This window comes from Zophobas morio, unplaced genomic scaffold, assembly GCF_036711695.1.
Source record: "Zophobas morio isolate AGI-343-1 ecotype UQ-CSIRO unplaced genomic scaffold, CSIRO_AGI_Zmor_V1 ptg000030l, whole genome shotgun sequence".
NCBI lineage: Eukaryota > Metazoa > Arthropoda > Insecta > Coleoptera > Tenebrionidae > Zophobas > Zophobas morio.
Window position 1 is genome coordinate 12,517,819 of NW_026972135.1, and position 26,114 is coordinate 12,543,932.

Sequence of the window (26,114 nt, forward strand, 5' to 3'; positions counted from 1 at the left end):
TGGACTGTTTTAGTATTTATTGACAGTTTTTTTGTTATGACCTAGACAGCTTCCAGAGCGAAGGTCCAGAGAAGTATTGAAATACTTAATTTTACACTGTATAGTTTGTAGTCCATCGTTTTGTCTGTTTTTTGTAAATCATTATTTAACTAGACAATTTTCAAAACTATAGAACTATGAAATATTAGATATATTTTAAGTTATTGTGTAACTACATGGTGAAACATTAACCAAACTCTTAAGGTACAGTTAAGTTAAAGGTGTAATTTGTTAACGCTTCATGGATTGTGTGTTGAATTGTTTGGCGCACGGAGGCTCATTGAAGATGTTAATTTTTTCTATTTCGTATTCTAAAACACTAAAATTCCCCTCCATTTCCGCTGTAAAGTTTATACATAAGTGTAGATTTCGTGATCAAAATAATCGATTATTTTTTTGTTTGTTTGCCTTTAGGTTGTTAATATTGTTGGGTAGATCATGACTGATCTAAACGAAACTCAAGAAAAAGAATTATTTAACGTTAATTTTCAATATGGTCGTTGGTTATCCTCTCCGCCAGCCGGTGAGGAAGTTGTCATATCTGGCATGTCTGGTCGTTTTCCCGAATCTGATAATGTCTACGAGTTTCGTGACAATCTGTTTAACAAAACGGAGATGGTTACCGAAAATGAGAAAAGATGGAAATTGGATCATCCCGATGTACCAAAAAGAAGTGCTAACATTAATAATATTAACAAATTGGATGCTGGGTATTTTGGACTACATTATCGTCAAGCTAAGAATTTAGATCCCTCATTGAAAGTTTTAATGGAAACAGTCATTGAAGCTATTATGGATGCTGGAGTAAATCCGTTAGAACTGAAAGGCAGCAAAACTGGCGTATTCATTGGTTTTTGCTATTCGGATGTGGAAAATATGACCCTCGTCGAGATGACGAAGTCACAACAGTTTTGCGTTACCGGGTAAGAACATTTTATTTACAAATTTAAAGACTTATTATATAAAAAAGAAAACAGAATAGTAGACAGTGAAGAAAACTGATATGTGCTCATTGTGTGGTTAATTTTTTTTTGTACAACCATCAAAAAACATTTCCACAATAATCATAAGATGCGAAGTTATTAATTTAAAAATAGACGAAAAAGCACTATTAAAAAAGTAATGTCATGCTATTCACATTTTAATTTTTTGAAAATTACGAAGGTTATTACTTAATTAGCAATAATAACCACAATGAAGAAAATAGTAGCAGTAACAATAATGATTCGTTGAAATAAAAATAAAGATTTATTAAACAAAACACCTCAAAATAAGATCACAACCATAACACAAATTACCAACACACTATCAAACAGATCATTAGAGGCAATTCTGAATCAAACTTGTTAAATTTAAAGGGTGTTAAAATGCAAATTTCCATAGTAACGAGTTAAATTCGTAAATCTGATTGGCTGTTTATTTTTTAACAACCTTTAAATTTTAACAGGTTTGATTCAGAATTGGCCCTATAACTGACAAATCACTCAACAATTTATCAAGAACAATCCAAAACCAAATTAGCATCACAGATAATCTACAAAACACGTACTACAATAACGAAGACACATTAATCAAAACTGTAAACAACAATTTTAAATTTCACATTAATTTCCAAAATGAAATTGAAGACCAATTTAAATTAACTTTCGAAACATGTTCTAAATTAAAACCAAATGATAGACATTCACTTCCCCGCCAGTGTTATTCTAAAAAGTTTCTGGCAATTGTAGAAATAATGAACTCCTTCATTTTACAAAAATATTTCACAAACTCGATCTCTTTTGAAAAACTTCATACAATTATCTACTGTGCAGCTTTAACTTGTATTCAAATTAACACATGTAAAGATAACATAATAAATACAAACACCAATCGTATACGTTCCACCCCGCATTGGGAAACACGGTTAAATTATAAAATTAATAACATTAGAAAACAACTAGGTCAAATAACACAGTACCTTAGAGGAGTTAAAACACCACATATCATGACATGTATGCATTCGATACTGACCAACAATAATTTTCATTAAACTGATTACGATGAATACAACACAACACTATCCCAAATTAAAGATACCCTATTACAAAAACTTTCCTTATATGTATAGCAAACGACTTAAAAGATACAAACAATCACATCTCAGAAAAATTCATAACACTAAATTTTTAAACAACGAAAAACTATTCTATCAACAGTTAACTAATTCAAGCAAAACTCAATTATCCGGTGAACTTCCAAGTTCACAGGATGTAACAACATTTTGGTCAAAACTTTGGTCTCAAGAATTTGAATTTAACCAATCTGCCAAATGGATTCCTCATATAATAATAATAATGTTTATTCTAAACCAACAGACATAATGTCTATACAGGTAACACAATAACACAAACTATCCCATAAACTATCCACAGTTACACCAATGAATGATCATCAGAGAACACTTGCCGAATTAATAAATACCATCAATAAGACACACAACTGGAAATCACCAGGACCAAAATCCATAATTTTTGGATAAAAAAATTAAATTGTGTACATATTCATTTACTACATCACTTAAATCAGTTCCTTCTTGACCCATCCTCCTTTCAAACATTCTTATGTCATGGTGTAACATACCTAAAACCTAAAGATAACGATACAAAAAATCCATCAAAATACAGACCTATCACATGTTTACCGACAATCTATAAAATATTAACCTCATGTATTACACAAAAAATCTATCAACACTGTTTTAACTCTGACATCATTAATGAAGAACAGAAAGGATGTATTAAAGGATCCTTTGGTTGCAAAGAGCAATTAATCATAGATTCCATCATCTGTGAACAAGCTAGAAAAGAAAACCGAAACACATATACTGCTTTTATTGATTATAAGAAAGCTTACGATTCTGTTCCTCATTCCTGGCTATGCAAAATTCTGGAATTATACAAAATTGATACTAAAATCTGCACTTTTCTCAAATGTTCCATGCAATTTTGGAAGACCACCCTCCAAATAACCTTAAATGAACAAACAATTCAGTCAGACCCAATAATGATCCGAAGAGGAATTTTTCAAGGCGACTCTCTTAGCCCGTTATGGTTCTGCTTAGCAATAAATCCCCTCTTCGATATCCTGAACAGCTGCAATTATGGGTTCAATATAAGAATTAACAAACAAAGAGAAAACAGAATAAGTCACTTGCTGTATATGGATGACATAAAAATATATGCAAGTACACAAAATCAGTTAACAAACCTATTAAATCTGACTGAATAATTTTCCGGTGATATTGGTATGTCTTTTGGTATTGAGAAATGTAAGACCCAAGCAATCAGAAAAGGCATCCAACACCAAGTACCACATATCACCCAGAATAAGGAAATAATCGAAGCCCAAGAACGAAATGATACATACAAATATCTGGGTTTCTGTCAATCCTCCCACATCAATCATACCAAAACGGAAACACAGTTGAAAGATCAATACCTAGCGAGATTAAAATTAATATTGAAGACACAGTTAAATGGAAAAAAATTAATGAAAGCAGTAAATACATTCTGCGTTCCACTGCTAACATATTCTTTTGGAGTCATTAAATGGTCCAAAACTGATCTTGAAAATTTAAACATCGCAATAAGGAAAATTTTCACACAGTATAGAAGGCATCATCCAAAATCGTCGATTGAAAGATTCTCATTACCAAGACAGAATGGAGGAAGGGGTTTCCAGAACCTAGAAAACTTATATCAGAGACAAATCTCAAATTTGAAGAAGTATTTCTTGAAACGAGCGGAAAGAAATGAAATGTTTCGCACCATCACAAGAGCAGATTTGAATCACACACCCTTAAATCTGTCGAACACCGAAGAAATCCACACCCCCCACACAATAGACAAAATAATAAGTGGGCTAAAACAAAAACAACTACATGGAAAATTCAACAAAGTCTTAGAAGAAAGTCATGTCAATAAGATGTCACTGATTTGGTTAAAAAAATCAAGTTTGTATGCCGAAACAGAAGGATTTGTGTTTGCTATTCAAGACCAAGTAATCAATACCAAGAATTACAGAAATACATCATCAAAGATCCGAACATAAGAAACGACTGCTGTCGCCTCTGCAAAGCAAAACCTGAAACGATCCAGCACATAATCTCTTCTTGCAGCATTCTAGCACAAACTGACTACAAAGCTAGACACGACAACGTCGCCAAAATCATCCACAAAGAATTAGCTACACTTATGAACTTAATCGAAGATACGACACCCTATTACACTTACATTCCATCTCCGTTCCTTGAAAATAACAAATACAAATTATACTGGGATCGCACAATACTTACAGACTTAAACATTACAGCTAACAGACCAGACATCATACTTATCAAAAAACACACGAACGAAGCCATTCTCATTGACATTGCTGTTCCTAACACAAACAACATTATTCAAACATACCACACCAAGATTTCAAAATATCTACAATTATCGATAGAAATGAAATCCATGTTGAATCTTAAAAAAATTTCAATTCTACCCCTAGTTATCTCTAATGTAGGTGTAGTTCCAAATAGCTTAGTTGAGAATTTAAAGTCTTTGCATTTGAATGATTCAATAATTATCAAAATTCAAAAAGTTGTTTTGTTAGGAACATGTCATATTGTTCGTAAGTTTCTTGAACAGTCTGATCATGTCAGTCAGATTAGATTAGCACCAGTAGGTCAGAGTAGTGTAGGTCACTTTCGAAGTGATGCGCGGATAAATGGTCGGTAGTTACGCTAGACTTTTGGGGATGGGGTGAGATTAGAGAATAATAGCAGACTAATTTGTATGCTGTAATTCTAGAATCTCGAAAGTTGTTCTGTTAATCTAATCAATGCATATCATTACTTGGTCTTAGTACCCGTAATGATAGAAGTCTTGCCTGAATGCCGGTCATTTCCGGGTCATTGGTGGGTCTTAATACACAGGGTGAGTATTATAACGGCCAAATTTCAATGCAACTCAAAATACACATCTCATATTCATATGTAACTCCTTTTCTATTTTATTTTCCTCAAATACACAAACATAGTTAATTTTGACTTTCGCAATAATTCTATTTGTCAATTTTGAGCTCCGAGAAGTTTTTGATATGATCTTGATTTTTGGAGAATGCGGAAAAAATGCCGTTGCAGCAGCAAATCTTTACCAAAGAAGATATCCCGATAGGCGGCATCCATCAGACCAAATCTTTAAATCTTTCGAAAAAACGTTTAGTCAAAATTGGCCGAAAGAAACAAAAAATAGAGGATTTACCGCTATTGGTGTCGCAAATGAAATTCGTGTAATTGAAGTCGCATTTAACAAGAAATAAAATATTAATTCAGGTATTTAAAATGAGTTACAAAAGCACACTATATATTTCTCTAAATTTTCGATTGTAAATTTACACCTTTGATCGCTTAAAACACTTTTAAGTTTTGTGCTAAGTGATGGGTGCAAAATTAAATATTGAATAATCTACGTTTCCATTTATGTATGTATTGTTGGTAGCATTTCCATTACCGCAAATTAGGTTATTTACTGAACATATAAAATCGTATCCTAGATTTTTTTTTAATAGAAAACATAATTTTTGGAAAGCCATTTCCCCCACCTTCCCTGGTGTGTTTTTTAAAGATTTTTTCCACAATTTCCATACTTTGGTTTAATTTTAAACCTATAGTTTCTAATTGTTCTATTGCATCACCAATAATTTTCAAGTAAGTTTTAATGAACAAGAGTTTATTTTTAAAGTTTATAAAGCTACAAATTAACAATTAAATAAATTATAATAATTTCAATGCTTAAAATTATCAATAGCATACCCAATGATTCGTTTATAAATCTCGAGCTTGTGTCGCTATTAGTTTTATCAAGCTGCTTCAAAGCTAGTAGAAATAGACGGCCAGCTTCTTCAGAAGATAACTTTACTAAATGGGCTATGTATCTTCCTAATCTGTCCGTCGTCTCATCGACGCTAATCCAGATATCATTATTGCCAATGAAATTTCTAACTTGTTTAATTACCTGTAAATTATAAAATTTATGTTAAAAAGTTTTTAAATAAAAATTCTAGTGCTCACCATATCGTAATCTTTTGGTAAATATTTTTTTCTCAGAGTGCTTTCTGAGGGTAATTGCCTTCCTGTATATTTATACATAAAATTTTTAAACTCAGGACAACTAACTTTATTCCATGGAATATTTGCTGCGGTAAATGGCCTACATAAATCGGTGCAAAATTGCGTAAAATCATTGTCGCAACTAATGTTTAATAACGTCTGTTTACTGGATTTATTCTCGTTCTTTTTATGTGCATCGCCACTGCAGTGTTGTTCAAAGTGTGATTTTTTTTTTCGCACCTAAACTAGGAAACAAAAATGTGAACATAATTCAAGCTTCAGTATTTCAAATGTTTACTTACAACTTTTCCGCACACTTTGCATAACTCATTGTTTTTGGTTGAAGAAGGAAATTGAAAATTCTTGTCCAAATTATTCTCTACCCATAATTTGATTTTATCTTTCATGGATGATTATACCTTAGGCATTTTGAGGATTCTTTACTGTATGCACAAAAATCAAAACCGGCCCCAGCACACTCACTAACACGCAAAGACACTCAGTATTCAGGGGCGGCTGGTCAGGGGCGGCAGGGTCGGCCACGCCGTACCAGTCGTTTTAAAATACTTTGTAAGCGTTGAAATTAGAAATTAAAAAAAGAAATAAAGTTTGAATGTACGTTAGGATAGAACATATATATTAAAAAATATATTTTATTATATTGTAGGTACAAAATAAAGCATTTGTTGCTAATTTTAAGTGCTGATAAACACGCTTTGCCGGCGAGATTTCGGCACGCCGTATCCAGGAAAGCATAATGCTCGATGTTTCGACTTCGTAGCAGCTTACGGTTCCATCGTTCTCTTTGTCTACTACACTGTAGTAGACAAAGACCTGGCGGAACGTATGTTGTGCCAGGTCCGGCATGATCCTCCTTCGCCGTACCCAGCAATGCGAATTTAGTTTTTAAAACGCTTAATATTTAAGATAGCTAACAAAATTACAAAACAATAACGGCTTCGATGTTCTTCAATGCATACTATTTTTTTTTTAATAATAATTGTTGATTTAATACATTTTCCTGTGTATGAATAATAAACGAAATAAATTACATTAAGTTATCTAAAATTTTATTGTTCATACATAACTTAGCTACAACATAAATGCGCTGTTTGTGTATTTTTAGCATCTAAGCGTTTTCAGATATTTCAGAAATGAATTTAAAGTTTTAAATCATTTTAATTTCAATTCAATAATTATTCAATTAATTTATTTGACAATTTGCTATATACATTAAAAAAAATTAAATGTAAATGAAGATAGTTAACAGTTGGTACTTTTATTATTACTTTTTTTATATTTTTTAACTGCATGACATTATTTAATTATTATTTAATTGTGGATGTCCGGGGTCGGCAAGCCGTATAGACGCCGGTCGACGCGGAAGCCAGTAAAAATAATTTTTTCGGTGGTTCTCAATTAATTATAAAGCAGAACAAGTAGAATTAAGGATTAATAATATTTGGAATCAATATATAAAAAAAATTATTTTAACAAATCGAGGTCGAAACATTTTAGATGTTTTGTACATCCTGGCACGTAAAATGTCAGTGGTTAACGAGTAGCGGCCATACATTACGAAAATATATAACACCAAGGTGTAGGCTCAAAATTTTTGGCCGACCCGAAATTTTGACCCACCAGCCGCCACTGTCAGTATTACTAACAATTAACTTCTAAAATAAAATGCTTTTTCAGAGATTCACCTCCTTCCGGTTATAATCTAAATGAAATGCAGGCCAGCGTTGTCAGTTGGCGACGCCAACCCGTACCATTAAACTCAAGGGCGTTGTTTACAACCCATTTTTAAACAATTTAAACAAAGTAATGAATTCACGGAAAATCTCTATTGTACAAGCACGTCCGCTTCGTTGGTCGTGGAATCCTATTTTAAGCCTTTTAAAATTTACAATTAGGTCGTTTAATTAACACTTTAGGTCTCTAGCGGTAAATTAGGCATTTTAGGTAGTCCTAAATGGGCGTTAAATATACAGAATTTTTTAAATTCGGATAAATATATAAATTTCGCTGCAATGCCTGAAGTAGATATAAAAAGGCAAAAGACCTAAGATCCGAAGCCTACTAATGTGTTATGTACCTATATGTTAATTTTGTTTAATCGGGAATCACATGGACGTGATTCTATGTTGTTAATTTAGGGAATCGATTTAAAGGGTTATCTCTGCTTTTGCTTTCGTATCCGTTTTTCCATCTAGAATAGCGCTTGCGGGTTATTCCAAGCATTCCCAGAGCTCTCAGTGCCAACTTCTATGTATTATGATTATGAATTTTCTCGGTCCGATAAGCCGTGGTACGTTGGGATTAGGGTTTAACATTCTTTTTTATCGCGTTCGGAAACTAAATATCCATTTCACGTGTCTCTGGGTCATAACCTGGAATGAAATTACACACTAATGTGTTATTTTGGTTTAATCCGGAATTATAACAGATGGTGATAATAGACAATAGACAATAGGTGTTTTGTATTAAATACAAATTCAAGTCTGGCGCTAATGTGTATTCATTGGTAACAGGAGTAGCTACAACACATTACCGATTTAATTTGAAAAGTATCAATTTAGAAAGAGTGAGGAAAAGAAAGTATAGTGATGGAACTAGCGCAGGTAAAACTGTTTCTCTTTATATCTTATAGACCTTGTGTGAAAAAAAATTGCCAAATTTTGATTATGTCGTAGAAATCTTGTGTCAAATTTTGAATTTTGTCATCAGAATGATTTGTCAAACAGAATCTTCGGTTTATTTAACGTTTTAGTACTCTGCTTATTTCTGAACAATGAAACAATTGAGTGATCAAACAAAACAACTTATATTTAAAGCTCGGAACTATATGCAGAAAAAAACGCATGTAAATATGCGCATATACAGGGTGTTATTGAAAGGTACGTACAACAAAATGGACAGTTCTTCGCGAAGTCTAAGAAGTCGGAAAAACTTATTTTGTCTTATCAAAATTTTAAGGGGAAAATTAACCCTTATCCAATCTTTCTAGATGCTACTGAAGGATAAATAGGTAAAATTAATTAATTTTAGTAAATCCTAGCAACTGTAACAATAAAACTTTTGTAAAGACCAGAGCTGTTCAAAGTACTTAAAAAAAGTACTTGAAGTACCAAGTACAAAGTACTACTTGAAATAGTGTTCAAGTAAAGTACCAAGTACTTACTTTCAGCAAGAGTATTTCAAGTATCAAGTACTTTTCAGATGTACTTGAAGTACAAGCCAAGTACATTACTTCAAGTACTTACGAGTACTTGAAGTACTGGAGGTATACTTCAAGTACTTACAAATACTTGAAGTACTGAAAATGCTTCAAGTACTTTCTAATTATTTGAAATACTGTAGAATTAGATAACTTTTCCTGTTTTTTTAAAAAAGCTTAATATATTTTAGAACAGAATTTTTTAATATTCAGAATTTAAGTATACAATAATACATATTTCGCCACATAAAAAATTGCATAAACATCAACTTAAATGCAGAATGGTAGCTCACTTATTAATAATACTAAGTTATTTATAAACAATATTCTTTTGAAATACTTTTACATCTTTCTATTGACACAATGCCTTCGACAAAATTAACGTCTATTTCTAATTTAAAATTTAAAATAAAATACATGACGGCGTTGTCTATGTATGCTTACTATTAATTTATAACAAAAACATCGGCGCTGTATGGTATTTTCTCAGGCTTCTGTTGCCTTTTTTTAATATTTTGAATTTTGGTTCACCACCAAAACGTTCTGAGTTTTTAATAAAGTTGTGTTAAAAATAATGAATTTTATGAACCGATTCCGTGTTTAAGTTTGTGGGTAGTTTACAGCACCCTTAATCATTACCCATTGTGAAAGTACACAGGGCCTGATTTGTGAAACTGAAATTTTTCAGAAAAAAATTTTAAGAGCAGTGCGATACATATACATGCTCGTGACATAAAAATGTTTAAGTCACTATGTTGCATTTTCAAAAAAAAAACGTATGAATTTTTTAAATAAAAAATAAAATGCCTAAAACGAGAGTCCATTTTCAGCGAAAACTATAACTCTTGAAAAATATCAAGGTGATCAAAGTAATTAGTCGTTTTTTACTTTTGCGGTTGCCAAAAATGCTGAGAATTTTCTTGGAATGAATGCCCCATATTCCTGAATATATCTGTCTACCACTTAGGTACGTATTTACTATTTTAAAAATCATTAAATTAACCTAACTACTACAGTGACTAAATAGTAAACACTAATCACTACAATGTTTGTCTAACTAAGTATGTAACTTTACACTGACAAATCACAAATAATAGGTTCGTAATGCTGTTCCGTCCATTTATAGAAAATTTTGTTCCTCTAATGCCACAATACTTTCAAAATTTTCCTTTATATTTTCGATTGGCTTATTTTTTATTTTTACCTGAAAACCCAAAGAAGATGACATTAGTAACTGATAACTACAATGACTTCAGGGAATGCCTAACAACGGCTTTTGCGAAAATTCAGGTAAATATGTACTAAATTTATTATTGTTAAAATATTTCGTAGGGGTGTATTTATCTACGCAATTATACTAACTAATCGCGAATTTCATTAACTTTGTATTTTTTTATAATGTGAATATGTATTTTGTTCCATTTACGGAAGCGGCCACTGACCCTTTATGGTTTCTTTACCTGATATTGTAAATACAAATGTAAATTCAGTATACTTCTGTAACCGTCCTGTATTTAAACATCGAAACCGAAGGCTGTCTATTATTTCACACACAACAAAACAAAGGTCCTTCGAGCAATATCAAAGTACAATTCGGTACTCATCAAAACCATACAATCATGGTCGTATCAACTGGATTACAAAAAACATTGGTACTACGAGCCGAGTTTCACAAAACATATTTCATTTTGAACAATATTGGGTTTATGTAATAAGCGATGCAATGTAATACGTAAAGTTGTTGTACGGTAATAAATAAAATCCGCACAGGAAAGATAAATGACACTAATTAGTGTGACTTTTAAAATCATTGTTTTTCTGTATTACGTCTTTTTAAATTGTTGGTGTTCAAATAATTCATGCAATTTAACAGATTATTTGAAACTGTAATGTGAGAAAATATAAGTAGTAATAACAAACTAAGTTTATATGGCTGAACCATGTATAAACAAAAAAAGAAAATTTGGTAAAAAACGAGTGTCTAACATGATAAAGAAAATTAAACTGCAAAATATTTAACATAAAATTGTGTTTAAATTCTACGAGGAAGAGGCGAATATGAAAGTCTGTACCTGCCATCAGGTATTGCTATTATAATAATAAAAGGGATAATCCCCTGCCGAGTTCTCCGCCCTGACCAGGCTTCTTACTGACAAATACACGACCAGGTTAAGAAACTAATGAAAGAATAAATATCTTTTTGAACGAGTACTGAATCATTTCTCAAATATTTTCAAATCCGACCTTGCACTTTAGCAGGTACGTCAACAAACCCGATTCCCTTTGGGCTACCGGGAAGGTACTGAAAAACTACCCGCCAAGTTAAGCTCCAAACCAAAATACAAAAAAGACAAATTTCGTATATTCACAACTTTACATCGCTAAAAATTTTACACAGATCTCCGACCCTTCTGCTGTCGTCATCCACTCTCAAATGACATATTTATGACATTAATTTTCTTACCTACCTATCTATCGGCATTATGCAAGTACCTATGAAATGTATGTCATATTGTGGACAAGATATCCACAATCACATATCAAAATATAACCTCACAGGAAATAAACACGATTTTACTATAAAAATACATCTAATCAAATAATTGAATTAATAACTTCAAGAATTTAACAGACCCTATTTTGAGATGTGAAAACTTCCTAAAATAGAGACTAAAGTATTTGAAATTTCCACTTTCATACTTCAAGTAATTCAAGAGTATTTAAAATACTGAGTGAAGTACTTGGAGTAAAGTACTTGGCAAAATCAAGTACTAAACTCAAGTACATTTTAGAAATACTCCAAGAACCAAGTACCAAGTACCTAAATATAAAAGTACTTCAAGTAAAGTACTTGAAGTACTTAAAGTACTTGAAGTATTACTTCAAGTACTTTTACTTGAAGTACTGAACAGCTCTGGTAAAGACTAAATGTTGCTATAGAAACGAAAGATGATCTTTGTATCAGAGGCGTACAACGAATTTGGACATAAATTTTAATAATTTTTATCTCTAAAAGGAGAACACTTTTACCTGAACTTTTTTTAACTTTTAGCACCCATACTTCGAGACCAATTGCCGACTTTATTTTGTACGTACCTTTCAATAACAGGCTGTATATGCAGAGAAATTTGGCATTATATGCAAAAAATTGCTAAAATATGCATGAAATATGTCCAAAATAAGCATGGCCTGGCATAAATCGAACTTGAATGTTTCCTCTCCATTTTTGGTTGTATTAGCAGAGAAAGTTTCTCGTATTGATGTTTGTAGGGTTTGTTTTTTCACATTTTGTTTTATGAAGAGGCGTTCTGCAGTGTTGGTCTATAACCACAAAAAAACAAAATTATACAAACCCCTTTTTCTGGATGAAACCTGGTAAAGGTCGTATATGTAAAAAATATATATATTTGCAGACATTTGTATTTGTATTGAAGACCCGTGTTTTTCTAGCGAGATAGTTTTGGGTAAATTAAGAAAATAAAAACGTAAAAATCCCCTGATCCAGATCTTATTTCGGCCAATATTTTGAAAAATTGTGCGGACTCCTTCGCGGTTCCATTCTCAATTTTGATGGAAAAATCTTTCAAGTCGGGAGAACTTCCCTTAGACTGGAAAACGACAATAATTCATCCGATTTTCAAAAAAGACGATACGTTTGATGCTTCTAATTACCGGCCTGTCAGTTTAACATCTCTTGTGGTTAAGGTGATCGAATCCATAATATACGACCACATGATGGCATTTCTAGTGACCAGCTCAGTTCAGTCTAACCTCTTGTGCTGTGTGTCCGACTGGACAAAAGATGCAGATTCAGAACGATTGTTGGATATCGTATATCTTGATTTCTCTAAGGCGTTCGACAGAGTTTCGAAAGGCCGACTCACACACAAATTAGACCATCTTGGACTACGGCGTAATTTGCATCGATTGACTGATTCATTCCTAAGTGATCGACCCTTTAGAATGAAGTAACTTCGGAGGTTTCCACGGTCGAAATCAATACATGACCGTTTTCCGGGTTGGAACCGTGTAAATTGAGTTTTTGGACTCAACGTTTCGCACACTTTCGTAAGTGGCATCTTCAGGAGCATGATTAAGAATAAGGCAAAAGAGCACGGTAACTCAGTATGTCAACTATACCAGAGGCGAAACTCTTTTGACGGGAAGAATTTGGTTACGGCCTACCGTCGTGGTTGAAGCTGATTGGCCGACTTCTGGCGGAGTGGGGGGAGAGGAACGAACATTTGCTTCGAGCGCGGGCTTCCAATTTGACAGATAATAATCATTGTCTCGGTTGAGGTTATGTGGACATTTATGGATTTCAATAGCTTCACGGATTTTCTGGTCATAGAAATGTGGTTCTTTGGACAGAACTTGAGAATTTTTAAACAGGATGGTGTGACCGGTTTCATGTTGGTGTTCAGCTACGGCAGAGTGAGTCAGAAGGCCTGCTCTGAGATAACGTTTGTGTTCTTGAATTCGAATTTTTATGCACCTACCAGTTTCTCCTATATATTTCACACCACAGGAGCAGGGAATGCTGTATACTCCTCTACAGTCTAGAGCTTGGCGAGAATCTTTGACGGAAGGAAAAATTTGTGTCATTTTAGTTGTAGGTTTGAAGATGATCGATAACCTGAGAAATAAATAGGATATATGCAACCGATACGAGATTAGTTATACGATTTGCAGTGTTGTCAAAGTTGGGATCGAGTCGACATTGGATGGCTGAGTTGATAGTACGGTAGTCGAATCCATTTTGTCGAAGAGATGTTTGGAGATGTTCTAACTCATTCTGGATTTTGTCTGGTTGACAAATGGTAATGGCTCGATGAATTAGGGAGTCAATGACAGACCGTTTTTGGGCGGGGTGATGATGAGACGTAGCGTGAAGATATCTATCGGTATGGGTAGGTTTTCGATAGACTGAATGACCAAGTCGACCTTCGGGTAACCTTGTTACCATAATATCAAGGAAAGGAAGACAATTGTTGGTTTCCACTTCCATGGTAAACTGAATGTCGGGATGTTGACTGTTGAGATGGTCGTGAAAGACTGAAAGGGCGTTTTGACCAGATTTTGGGTTTGAGTTGGGCGGATTCAATGGCTGTGTCTTCAAAAGCTTCCATGAAAATATTGGCAACGACTGGTGAGAGAGGGGCTCCCATGGGAGTACCAGAGATTTGTTTGTAGAATTGGCCCTGGAAGGTAAAATATGTGGAGGTTAGACATTTCTCTGCGACATCACCAAGAAGTGGAGGTTGTCCGTCACTGGAAAGCAATTCACGGATTAATGTTAAGGACTCTGCTACAGGGACTTTTGTGAATAAAGATGTTACGTCAAAACTGACAATTCTATCTTCGGGGTCAAGAGAGATTTCGGAGATTAGTTGGACAAAATGTGAGGAATTAAGAATATGTGAGGAGGTCTTTCCGGTATATTCCTTCAGAATACGGGGTTGATATTGGGCTGTATTATAAGTACTAACGATGGGTCTGAGAGGGCAATTGTTTTTGTGAATTTTGGGTGGACCGTACATACGTGGTGGTTTGCAGTTTCGGGGTGTTAGACGTTTGAGTACCTCGGTTGGGAAGTCACCCGATCTCAAAACAGTTGTGATCTCACGTTCAATGCGGGAACCGATTTTTTGGTTTTGGAGCAAGGGATTGAAATTTCCGGATATGGACTTGTTTCTTTTGGTCTAGTATTTTTTGAGAGTGGATGTGGGTAATCCGATCAAAAAGAGACCAGTGGATGGGGCATAGAGACTTGGAAAGTTCTAAATGAATCTTTAGAATGAAGGTTGGAGACACTGTCAGTAGATCTATTGATGTTCTGGGTGTAGTGCCTCAAGGGTCCGTAGTTGGTCCTCTGCTTTTTATCGCGTACATAGCCGACATTAAGAATATTATTACATTGTCTTTTGCCATGTTTGCAGACGACATCAAGCTTTACACCAGCTGCGAAAATTTTTAATTCTTATCATCTGACCTTTGTTCGATTTACAAATGGTTTCAAGTTTGGTTATTGCCCATAAACTTAGACAAATGCGTTACCTTGCATTTTGGTAAGGGAAATCCCGACACGTGTATAATATCGGAAGCTACGGGTTTGCCACCACTGAATGTCATATGGATTTCGGTGTTCACGTTTGCTTCAGCCTCCTTTGGTCTGACCATGTCTTGCAGATCACGAAAAAGGCTAATAAAATGCTTTGTCTTTTAAGCCAAACATTTGTCAAAGCCAGTTTTCTAGTTTTTTCGAACTTTGCAAAACGTATTTACGTTAGACCCATCCTGGAATTTTCCAACGGAGTCTGGAGTCCTGTCCTCCAAAGAGATATTTTCTTCTTGGAGGCTGTACAACGAAAGGCCCCTAGGATTCCATTTGGCAAAAATGAATTTATGCTCTCTCGTTTACCTTATAGATATATACCTGGCATTGAACAACGATCTTTCACCACTTAAATGCCTATTTCCACTGAACACATCTGATCTCACAAGAGGTCATCCACTTAAACTGCTCAAAGTCAAATTTCGCACCACTGTAAGACAGAGCTTCATAACGAATAGAGTGTTGGATGATTGGCCGAAAGATATTGTTTTAGCCTCATCTGTAGAAACAGTATTTTTGTCGATTTTTATTAAATCTGAACTATATTTCAACATTTTTTGAAGATTCTGAGCGACGAAACACACTTAGAGCATGCAGAATCGTCTCAGATTAGGAAAAGGAGACGTTTGGGTCAATTTTATGCATTCTAGCGTTCGTAGATACAAGAAAATTGTTAAAATTCTTCAGAAACGTCACTTTTGAAGTGTTTTGTTGTAGTTTTAAACATCAGAAACCCTACGGGCTCGGAAAGAGCAACGAAACCATCAAATTTTAGCTAAACCAAATATGACAACCATTGTTCTAAAACTTAGTTTCTTCACTTTTACCATCACTTGATTTAGCGAGGGCATAACAGACGAGTCTCTGCCCGATCGCTTTCCTAATAATAATAATAGTAATAACAAAGTCCACATTCGCGACAAGCCGAAGATCTATCACTCCTACATCCATGGTTTTCCTGTCATACATTCACAAAGTCATGGATTATATGGCGCAAATCCTCAAAACACAAAACCTGTAAAGTGTGTTGTCTAACTTCGCCAAAGAAAGAATATCAAGAATATTCATTTTTTTGTAAGTTCTGACAAAATTTTTATCAAATGAAGTTCTTCCTTCATTTTTAATTTTTGCAAATAAAATTTTTAAATATTTTTGACGCTTGTTTAATGTTTCCTGCAGAACAATTGAAAACGCCGTCTCAAAATTTTCTAAATAATTTTTTAAATTTATCTTCATGAATTTCCCCTCCCGTGAGAATTTTATAAACATGAGATGAGTAATCATCTTTAATCTTTTTGGAATCTAAATAACGAGATAAAATTGTTTTTGATAAAATCTTAACGGGTACTACGTATTACTAAGACGAGAGTTAAAAACATCAGCAATTGAACGTTTGCGCAAATGTATTCATCTAAAAATAAAATATACTTAATTTTTATTAACAATGTATTTCTTTCAGTTTTCTTAAATCTTTGTTGGCCCATCGTCTCAGTTATTATTTGAGATTAAAAGGACCATCTTTCATAGTCGACACAGCTTGTAGCAGTTCTGGGAATGCTCTTCATTCAGCCTTTAAGTCTATGAGAAGCGGTGAATGTGAAAATGCAATAGTCGCTAGCTGTAATTTGACTATCCATCCTGGCGTTACAATTCAATTTTCTCGGTAAAAATTCCAAGATAATAATTTCTTTGTTACAACAATACATTTTTAGCTTAGGAGTTTTAAGTCCGGAAGGAATACCTAGAGTATTCGATCAGGACGCAAACGGTTACGTTAGAAGTGAGGCTTGTACATGTTTTTTGCTGCAAAAGTCAAAAAATGCAAAACGAATTTACGCACAAATTATTAACACGAAAGTGAATACCGACGGTTTTAAAAAGGAAGGGATAACATTTCCTTCTTCGCGAGTGCAGGAAGAACTTATGACTGAAATATACAGAGAAAGTAGCATTGAGTTCTCAGAACTCAGCTACGTTGAAGCACATGGTACTGGCACCCAAGCTGGTGATCCTGAAGAAGCTAATGCTATAGACAGGGCTTTGGCCAAAAATTGTGGAAAGGAGCTTCTCGTGGGTTCAGTAAAGTCAAATATTGGTCATACTGAACCTGTTTCAGGTTTGTGTTCAATCGTAAAAGTACTGATTGCAATGGAAACCGGACTCATACCACCTAATATCAACTTGAGAAGAGTTCGAAAAGGACTGGAAGGGATTGAACAAAACCGAATGAAAATTGTGACGGAAACTACTGAGCTTTTAGAGCATGATGCTGTTGTAGGTGTTAATAATTTTGGGTTTGGGGGTAACAATTGTCATATGATACTACAAAGGTTTAAAAAACGTAAAATCGATGGTGGACTGCCGAAAGATGATGTTCCCAGACTAATTTGTGTCAGTGGTCGCACTAATGAAGCAGTTTTGAAAATTTTAAACGACGTTAGTAACAAAAGCTTGGATGAAGAACATGTCGGTCTCCTCCACCAGTTATATAAAACTAATACCCCAAACCATTTCTATAGAGGATATGCAATCGTTTCAAAACGTGGTGTGGTGTCTGTATCATCAAAATTAATGCCTTCTAAAAAACCACACTTGCACTTATTTTTCGGACAATTCGTCAACAATTTCCGCATACTGGCTTCTTACTTGAAAAAATTTTCGATTTTCGAATACTTCGAAACAAGGTATGTTACAGTTTTATTTGTGGGTACCTAACTAAAATCTTTTTTTTGACAAAAGCATCAATCAAATTCTTGTGCGCAACAACGTAAAAACGCTTAAAGAACTTTTAGACGCCAAGACAAAAGTAAATGAAGATGCATTAGGGTCAATATGTGTGCAGTTAATATTGGTAGATATTATCAAAGATTTGGAATGTTTTCCTACTTGTGTTTTCGGTAACAAAATCGCTACTGCTTATTATAACAATATTGTTCAACTGGAAGAAGCTGTATCAGCAGCTATAGAATTTAGTCAAATGAATTCTGATGCTAATTTGAATTTCCAAACATTACCAGACTTAGCGGATTCAAAAGAGAAAAACCAAACAAAGGGGGATTATTTGACTTGTCAAAATTTTATTAAATCATCGAAAGGCGCTGTTATACTAAATATATCCGACCTGCCGCTCAATGGTGAAGATAATTTACTAGTACAAAATGGTGACGTCAATTTACTGGATTTGTTGGGACGGTAAGAATTTTGTAGCAATAAAATTTAAACAACACGAATTAAATTTGTAGGTTATATACACAAGGTTACCTTCCCCAAGTTCATAAACTGTACCCTCAAATAAAATTCCCTGTGAGTAGAGGCACCTCCATGGTCTCACCTTCTGTTCAATGGAATCACGACAAATCATGGACCACATACAAATTTAGTGACTTTACCTCATGGGACACTGAACAGAGAGTCCACAGAATTTCATTGTTATACGAGGACCATCAGTTTATGAGTGGCCATTGCATTGATGGTAATTGATAAGTATAAACCTGCCCTATGGAATACCCCATATGCACGAGAAAGAAACTCGTCTAGAAGTTCTTGAAATTTATTATTTAAAACAAGTCAATGCATGTAACGTGAAAGTAGCCAATCGCCCGATAGACTCGATCTTTAACTTACTTAGAAAGTAAAAATAAGTTTCATAGTATTTTAGCAGGGTTTTCTTTAGAACATAAGTTACTAACATTAAAAACGTTTTTAGGACGTAACCTTCTCCCTGCTACCGAATATTTACATTTAGTTTGGCAAACATATGCACAAAGTCGACGATTATTATCGTCCGATATTCCTGTAGTATTTGAAGACTGTAAGTTCATGAGAGCTGTTACATTGCCTAAGAGTGGTTACGTAAAACTGCTTATAACGATTCAAAGGGGCACAGGCAAATTTGAGATTTTAGAGAAAGATTCGATGATAGTTAGTGGTCGAATTCATCACTGTCCAAATGCAAGTGAACAACAAGTTAATCTACCAAATTTTCATTCCTTCAGTGACAATAAATTAGAAATATTGAAACAAGACGATATTTATCGGGAATTTTACCTACGAGGTTACAATTACAGGTTAGTTTGACAACGATAAAGCAGAGCTCGTTATATAATATTTTTAGCGGTTTATTCAAATCAATTAAACGATGCAATGCAGACGCTTCTACAGGACTGATTAAATGGGAGAACAATTGGTCAGCTTTTATGGATAATATGCTTCAAATGAAAATTCTTCAGTGTGACACAAGGTTACTTTTCGTACCTATTGGCATAAAGAAAATAATTATAGATCCATTAAAACACACTGATATTGTGAACGAACAGGATGCAAAAGAATGTCTTCTACCTGTATATGCGAACAAGTATTGCAACTTCATCAAGTAAATAAACCACTCACTAAATTTACAGTTAAAAAAGAATTTTACCCTGTTTAGAGCTGGTGGAATTGAGATACATGGAGTACAAGTAAAATCCATTTTCAAGAAAAAACAACGATTGGAACCAGTTTTAGAAAAGAACGTATTTATCCCAAATAATGTATCGTTAGGTTTAGAAGAAGCAGTGAGAGTTAATACCCAGATAATCTTAGAAAATAGTTTAGAGACTAATTTCAAAGCTGTGGAAATCATCAACGAATTCACGGACCCAAATGCTGAACACATTCTAGGTTTTGTCAATAAAACCCTAGAACATATTCCTTTACTAACTCCTGACTTAACCATTTCGTCAAAAACAACGGTAACTGAGACACCTGGTATAAAAATCGAAAATGTTACGTTAACACATGAAAGCAACATACTTTTGTACGTTGGTAGTAAAATTCTACAACAACTAAATACTTTAAAACAAAGTTTTGTGCCTCTTAGCAAAAATGGATTTATCCTAACACGAGAAGATATCAGTTTCAGTTTAGAAAACGATATTGATGAAATAGACATTGTAACTGAGTATGTAACACCCAATGAAAGAATATTTTTAATGAAGAAAAAAGTTGAAAATTATGAACCCAAGTTCATTGAAGTATCTTCGAGTAATGTCAACTGGATCCCAGTGTTACAAAAAGCTTTAAATCTTGGAAAAGATGTTATAACTCATGCGACAAATCGAGATCCCGAAGGAATATTGGGTTTAATAAATTGCATCAGACGAGAAAGCAATGGAAACTTAGTTAAGTGTTTCTTCATGATGGACGATGCTCCGGAATTTGATCCCCAACATTCGTTTTATAGTAAACAAATCAATAAAAACTTGGCTATAAACATTTATAAGGATAAATCTTGGGGAACATATCGACATTTGCTCTTGGAAGAGAGGCCGAAGATTAACTGTGAACATTCTTACGCATATTTTAAATCGAGAGGAGACATATCCAGTTTCGAATGGTTAGAAGGAGCTTTATGTAAAGAAGTTCCACTGAAAGAAGAACAACTTTTAGTTTCAGTAAGTTACACATTATAATGAAATATGGAAACGACTAGTGTTTTTAGACATGCTACTCGTCAATTAACTTTAAAGATGTTATGGCCGCTTCTGGGCGTGTAAACCCCGAAATATTACAATCGCATCGACTTGATCAAGAATTTCTCATAGGATTTGAATTTTCAGGAATAGATCTAAGGTTGTATTATTTTGTTGGAGTAAAAGCATTGGTGCATACTTTATTTACAGTGGTCGCAGAATAGCTGGAATGACTAACACTCAAGGTATTTCATCTTATGTTACTTTCGATTCTTCCTTATTTTGGACAATACCAGACTCATGGACGCTTGAAGATGCAGCAACGGTTCCTGTTGTCTATTCCACTGTTCTTTACGCTCTTTTAATGGTAAGTACATGAAAAAATATAATTTCCGGAATAATTTGATTTTAAGGTTGGCGAAATGAAATCGGGTTCTTCAGTTCTTATTCACTCCGCCACTGGTGGTATCGGACTAGCTGCCTTGAACATTTGTCTTCATTATAAATGTGACATTTACGTAACAGTTGGCACTCAGGAAAAAAGAGTGTATTTGAAAGAAAATTATCCACAAATTCCAGATGACCATATTGGTAATTCACGAGACACCTCATTTGAACAGATGATCAAAAAACAAACCCGGAATAAAGGAATTGACCTGATTTTGAACTCTCTAAGTGAGGATAAGCTGCAGGCTTCGATTAGGTGTTTAGCACAAGAAGGAAAGTTTTTGGAAATTGGCAAATACGATTTGGCGAATGACAGCTCTTTAAATCTTTTGCTCATGGAAAAAGAGGCTAGTTACCATGGAATATTTTTGGATGATGTTTTTAGAGATATTAAGGAAATGAAGACCAAACTCGTAAAACGTTTAGTAGAGGGAATTGGAGCTGGTTTTGTTAAACCACTTCCCAGGATTGTGTTCAATGCAGATGAGATTGAAAAATCGTACAGATACATGATGTCAGGTCAACATATTGGGAGAATATTGATTAAGCTACGGAATGAAGAACAAGACAATGCTAATAAATTCCAGATCATGTCTAATCCACGGTAGGTTATCATTGAAAACAGGTAGTGTTATACCGATTCAAAAACATGTTGCCAAAATTGGATTTCGTGTTACAAAAGTACGTCAAAAATTTTGATTGCACTATTTGTTATTTATTATTTTTATTTTTCTACAATGAAAATGTAAATTGATGGTTGCATAACAAAAAAATTAAGAAAATTAATGACAAACAAAATAATCTTTACTTGAATGATAAAAATTAAATAAACAGAACAATACGTTGGGGTAAAACCTTATGCTATAGAAATTGTTCAAACTGTTGCTCAAAATGTTGCTTCATCCGAACGTACGACATTATTTAAAACAAGAAGCCATCACAAAACCCACCCCGGTACGACGCTTATGAGCCGTCGAGAGCTTTCTAGTATGCATGGTGACTCATCGTCGCTGACGGCGGCCGTGCAGGGTTCGCTAACGACAAGCCTGGAAGCGGAAGTCGCGATGGGTACTCTAGAAAAACCTCGACCGCGGAACATCTAGAAAGGAAGTGTGGTTTTAAATAGAACAACGAGTAGAATCCAGTCAAGTGGCCCCGAAATTATTTTGTACATAATTGCTGTGCAATTAGTCGTGTTAATTTGAGTTGCTAAGAAATAAATTGTTGATTTTGACCCACGCCGATTTTTAATCACCAATCATCGTAACAATAGCTAGATTCACACATGAACAACAAATGTGAAGAAGCATTCAGAAGCGGAGTAATTTTAAAAGAAACGAATCTTTTCAGAATTTTGTACACATTTTCCTATTTCGTCAATTGCACTGCTCCGCCTTTGAGCCGTGTAATATTTTGATATACGTTCACTTTTGCATTTTTGTTAACTGTTGGATTTAAATTGAAAAACGACTTTTCTGTTGTTCGCATGAGGGCTCAGTATTTCATGACAAATACCCTTTGCCATCTGACGAATTTTCCTTCTTTTGTTTAACATCAGATGAAACTGTATGCCTTGAATATGTACAAAATGAATATTCTAAAACTATTTTGTTTCAGTTTCAACTGTGACATACGTTATACGTACGTCGTAATTGGAGGGCTGGGTGGCGTCGGTTTAGAATTAACTGACTGGTTGATTCTGAGAGGTGCAAGAAAACTGGTATTAAGTTCGAGATCGGGTGTTCAAAATGGTTACCATCAGCAAAGAATAAAGTAACTAATAATTCCATCACGCAGTAAAGACATAAACTTACTAATTTTAGTGTTTGGAAAACATACGGTGTTGAAGTTACAATATCCACGACAGACGTAACCACTGAACAAGGATGCGAAGATTTAGTTAGAGAAGCGAATGCGCTTGGACCTGTTGATGCTATTTTTAACTTAGCTGTTGTCCTTAAAGACGCGCTATTTCAAAATCAAACTCAAGAAAATTTTGAAGCTTCGTTAGCGCCAAAAGCTCACGCTACACTATATTTGGATCGAGTCACTAGGAAGTTGTGCCGAAAATTAAGGTTTGCTTTTAACTCAGAGGTGCCTTTTGGTTCTGATGATAGGTTTTAGGTATTTTGTTGTATTTTCATCAGTATCCTGTGGTCGTGGGAACCCGGGTCAGAGCAACTACGGTATGGCAAACTCTGTTATGGAAAGGATATGTGAGAATCGAAAACGAGACGGATTACCAGCTGTAGCCATCCAATGGGGCGCGATCGGTGAAGTACTTAACAAATTTTTCCACATTTCGTGAGATTACAAATGTTTTGAAGGTTGGCTTGGTGGCAAAATTGCAAAAAGATAACAAAGAGTTAGTGATTGGTGGTACCCTTCAACAAAAAATTTCAAGCTGTCTTGAAGCGTTAGATGTCCTGTTAAAGCATAACTACCCGGTTGTTTCTAGTATGGTAGTTGCCGAAAAACACGACAGAAGTGGCGCGTTTAGTGCAGTAGAAGCGGTTGCTAATGTTTTAGGAGTAAAAGATATGAAAACTATAAGTCAGTACACGACATTTGCAGAACTCGGGATGGATTCGATGATGGGAACAGAGATTAACCAAATTTTAGAGAAAGATTTTGAAATTTACGTAACACCTAAAGAAGTGATGACTTTAACATTTGCAAAGTAATTATTGTATCATTACCAAAATGTAGTACCTAATTTATTGTTGAAATTCAGACTGACTGAAATGGAGGCAGATAAAATGAAAAAATCTGGAAACATTGTAGACGAAAAGATAGAGGAAGGCACAAATTTGCTCATCCAATTTATTCCCAGTGGCGAAAATGTTGAGTTGGGTGCTGTAACTTTAAATAGTCAAGTGGATTCAGGTGTAGAAGCTCCAATTGTTTTGGTGTTACCAGGAGTGGAAGGCGATTTCAAACCACTAGAATATTTGACAAGTTCGTTAAACGCACACGTAATAGGAATACGGTACAGTTATAACAATCCAAAGGACAGTATTCAAGAAACTGCACAGAATACACTGCCGGTTTGCTAAAATTTATATATTTTAAAATTATTTCATTACTGTGTTATATTTTCAGCACATTCAAAATTATCTATCCAGAAAAAACCCCATTTACATTGTTGGACATTCATTTGGGGCTTTAGTCGGCCTAGAAATCATCTGTTTGCTAGAAAAGAAGGGTCATAATATTATCATGATTTTAATCGACGGTTCACCAACATATTTAACTTCTTCTTTAAAAAAACATTTCGCCCATGAAACTGAAGCTCACTTCCAAATTGCGATTTTAAACAAAATCGCTTCTTTTGTTATTCCATTGGACATACTTGCGCAACATGAGGTAACGGATAATCGAGTTACTTATTTCCATGTGTATAACTACAGTGCGCATGCGTTTCTTTTAGGACACATTGCTGAAGTGCAAAGATTTAGAAGAACGAATGGATTTGTTGTTGGCTTCGTTACCTTCCGAAGCAATTAACAAACAGAAGTTAGAAAAGCAGGCAGCTGTTGCGTTGTATATGCGATGTAAAGCTGTACTGAACTATACATTTAAAAATGAGAAAATTAAATCATTAGTACATCTTTTCAAGGCAAAACTTTCCATGATTGACGAAGAAGATGACTATCAAATGTCTAAAATATGCGATAACCTGGCAGAAGTAACTACGATAGATGGTGACCATGCAACAGTTTTAAATAGTCCCGATCTTGTTAAAGCTATTAGCGAAATTGTAGCCCTGAAATCATAATTTTAAATAAAAAAAATAGTCTAGTTTCCTTTCTTTTTGTAATTATCCAAAATGTAAATAAACCTGGCCAGTTGTATTAGCCATAATTATGGGAGCGTCTACTAGAAATCTCATTATGTTATATGTATTATAGAAAAGAACGCAACGATATAAATGTTACAGACCAATGAAACAGTAGTTCCAATTTTTTCCAAAATTTTGGAGAAGGTTATACATGACTACTTAGAAAAAAAAACACAAAATTCTCGCAGTAAGAAGAGGGCTGGATACTAGTTCAGCAACTTTAGAACTTATTATTTATATTGGAAAAGGTGTGATCTATTTTCTAGATCTGTTGAAAATCTTCGATTATGTACGTCCTATTCTCTTGAATAGGAAGCTATATTTTTACAATCTACATCCGACAGACTGTACATTAGTCTTAATTAACAGGTGACAATTAATAAAATTTAATAGTCAAGACTCAGGACTTCTACCGAGATACATGAGAGCCCCCAAGGTGCTGTTCTTGGACCATTTTTTTTACTTTTGAGAATGATCAGATGTAGATTGTGAATGTAAAAATACTGTAATGCAGTTTAATAAGGTGAGGAGACTACTGTCGAAGACTTCTGAGTGGTTTAACGCAAACAATTCGACACTAAATCGTGCTAAATTTTCCCTTACGGTACGACGCCTATGTAAATGGTATCAAGGCTTTTTTACTAAGTACGGTGTTGATGGGTGCCAGGCGGCGTTCGCATAAAGACAAGCTTGGAGCGGGTTACCGGAAGTCTCGTTTGCGGCGTCCAGAAAAACCTCGAAGCGGCGGTCGCGATTCATTTAGAGGAATGCATGGCTTTAAATAGAGACCACCGTCGGGAACGATTATTATTCAGTTGATTCACTTAGCGAGGAGTCCAGTAGGTCCAGGTGGGTCGTGTCCG

General features: G+C 34.5%; 1 protein-coding gene across 1 annotated transcript; it reads left to right on the plus strand.

The window, feature by feature from the left end:
• Positions 1-477: 477 nt before the first annotated feature.
• LOC135138584 (fatty acid synthase-like) lies at positions 478-25,188 on the plus strand. Its single transcript, XM_064068564.1, has 19 exons — positions 478-962; positions 16,973-17,176; positions 17,226-18,058; positions 18,369-18,705; positions 18,756-18,985; positions 19,220-19,580; positions 19,628-19,798; positions 20,321-20,945; positions 20,993-21,123; positions 21,174-21,330; positions 21,377-22,014; positions 23,028-23,183; positions 23,234-23,485; positions 23,535-23,688; positions 23,738-24,090; positions 24,145-24,457; positions 24,513-24,776; positions 24,841-24,972; positions 25,030-25,188. Exons 1-19 carry the CDS (start codon positions 478-480, stop codon positions 25,186-25,188), a joined length of 5,955 nt encoding a protein of 1,984 aa, XP_063924634.1.
• Positions 25,189-26,114: the final 926 nt, after the last annotated feature.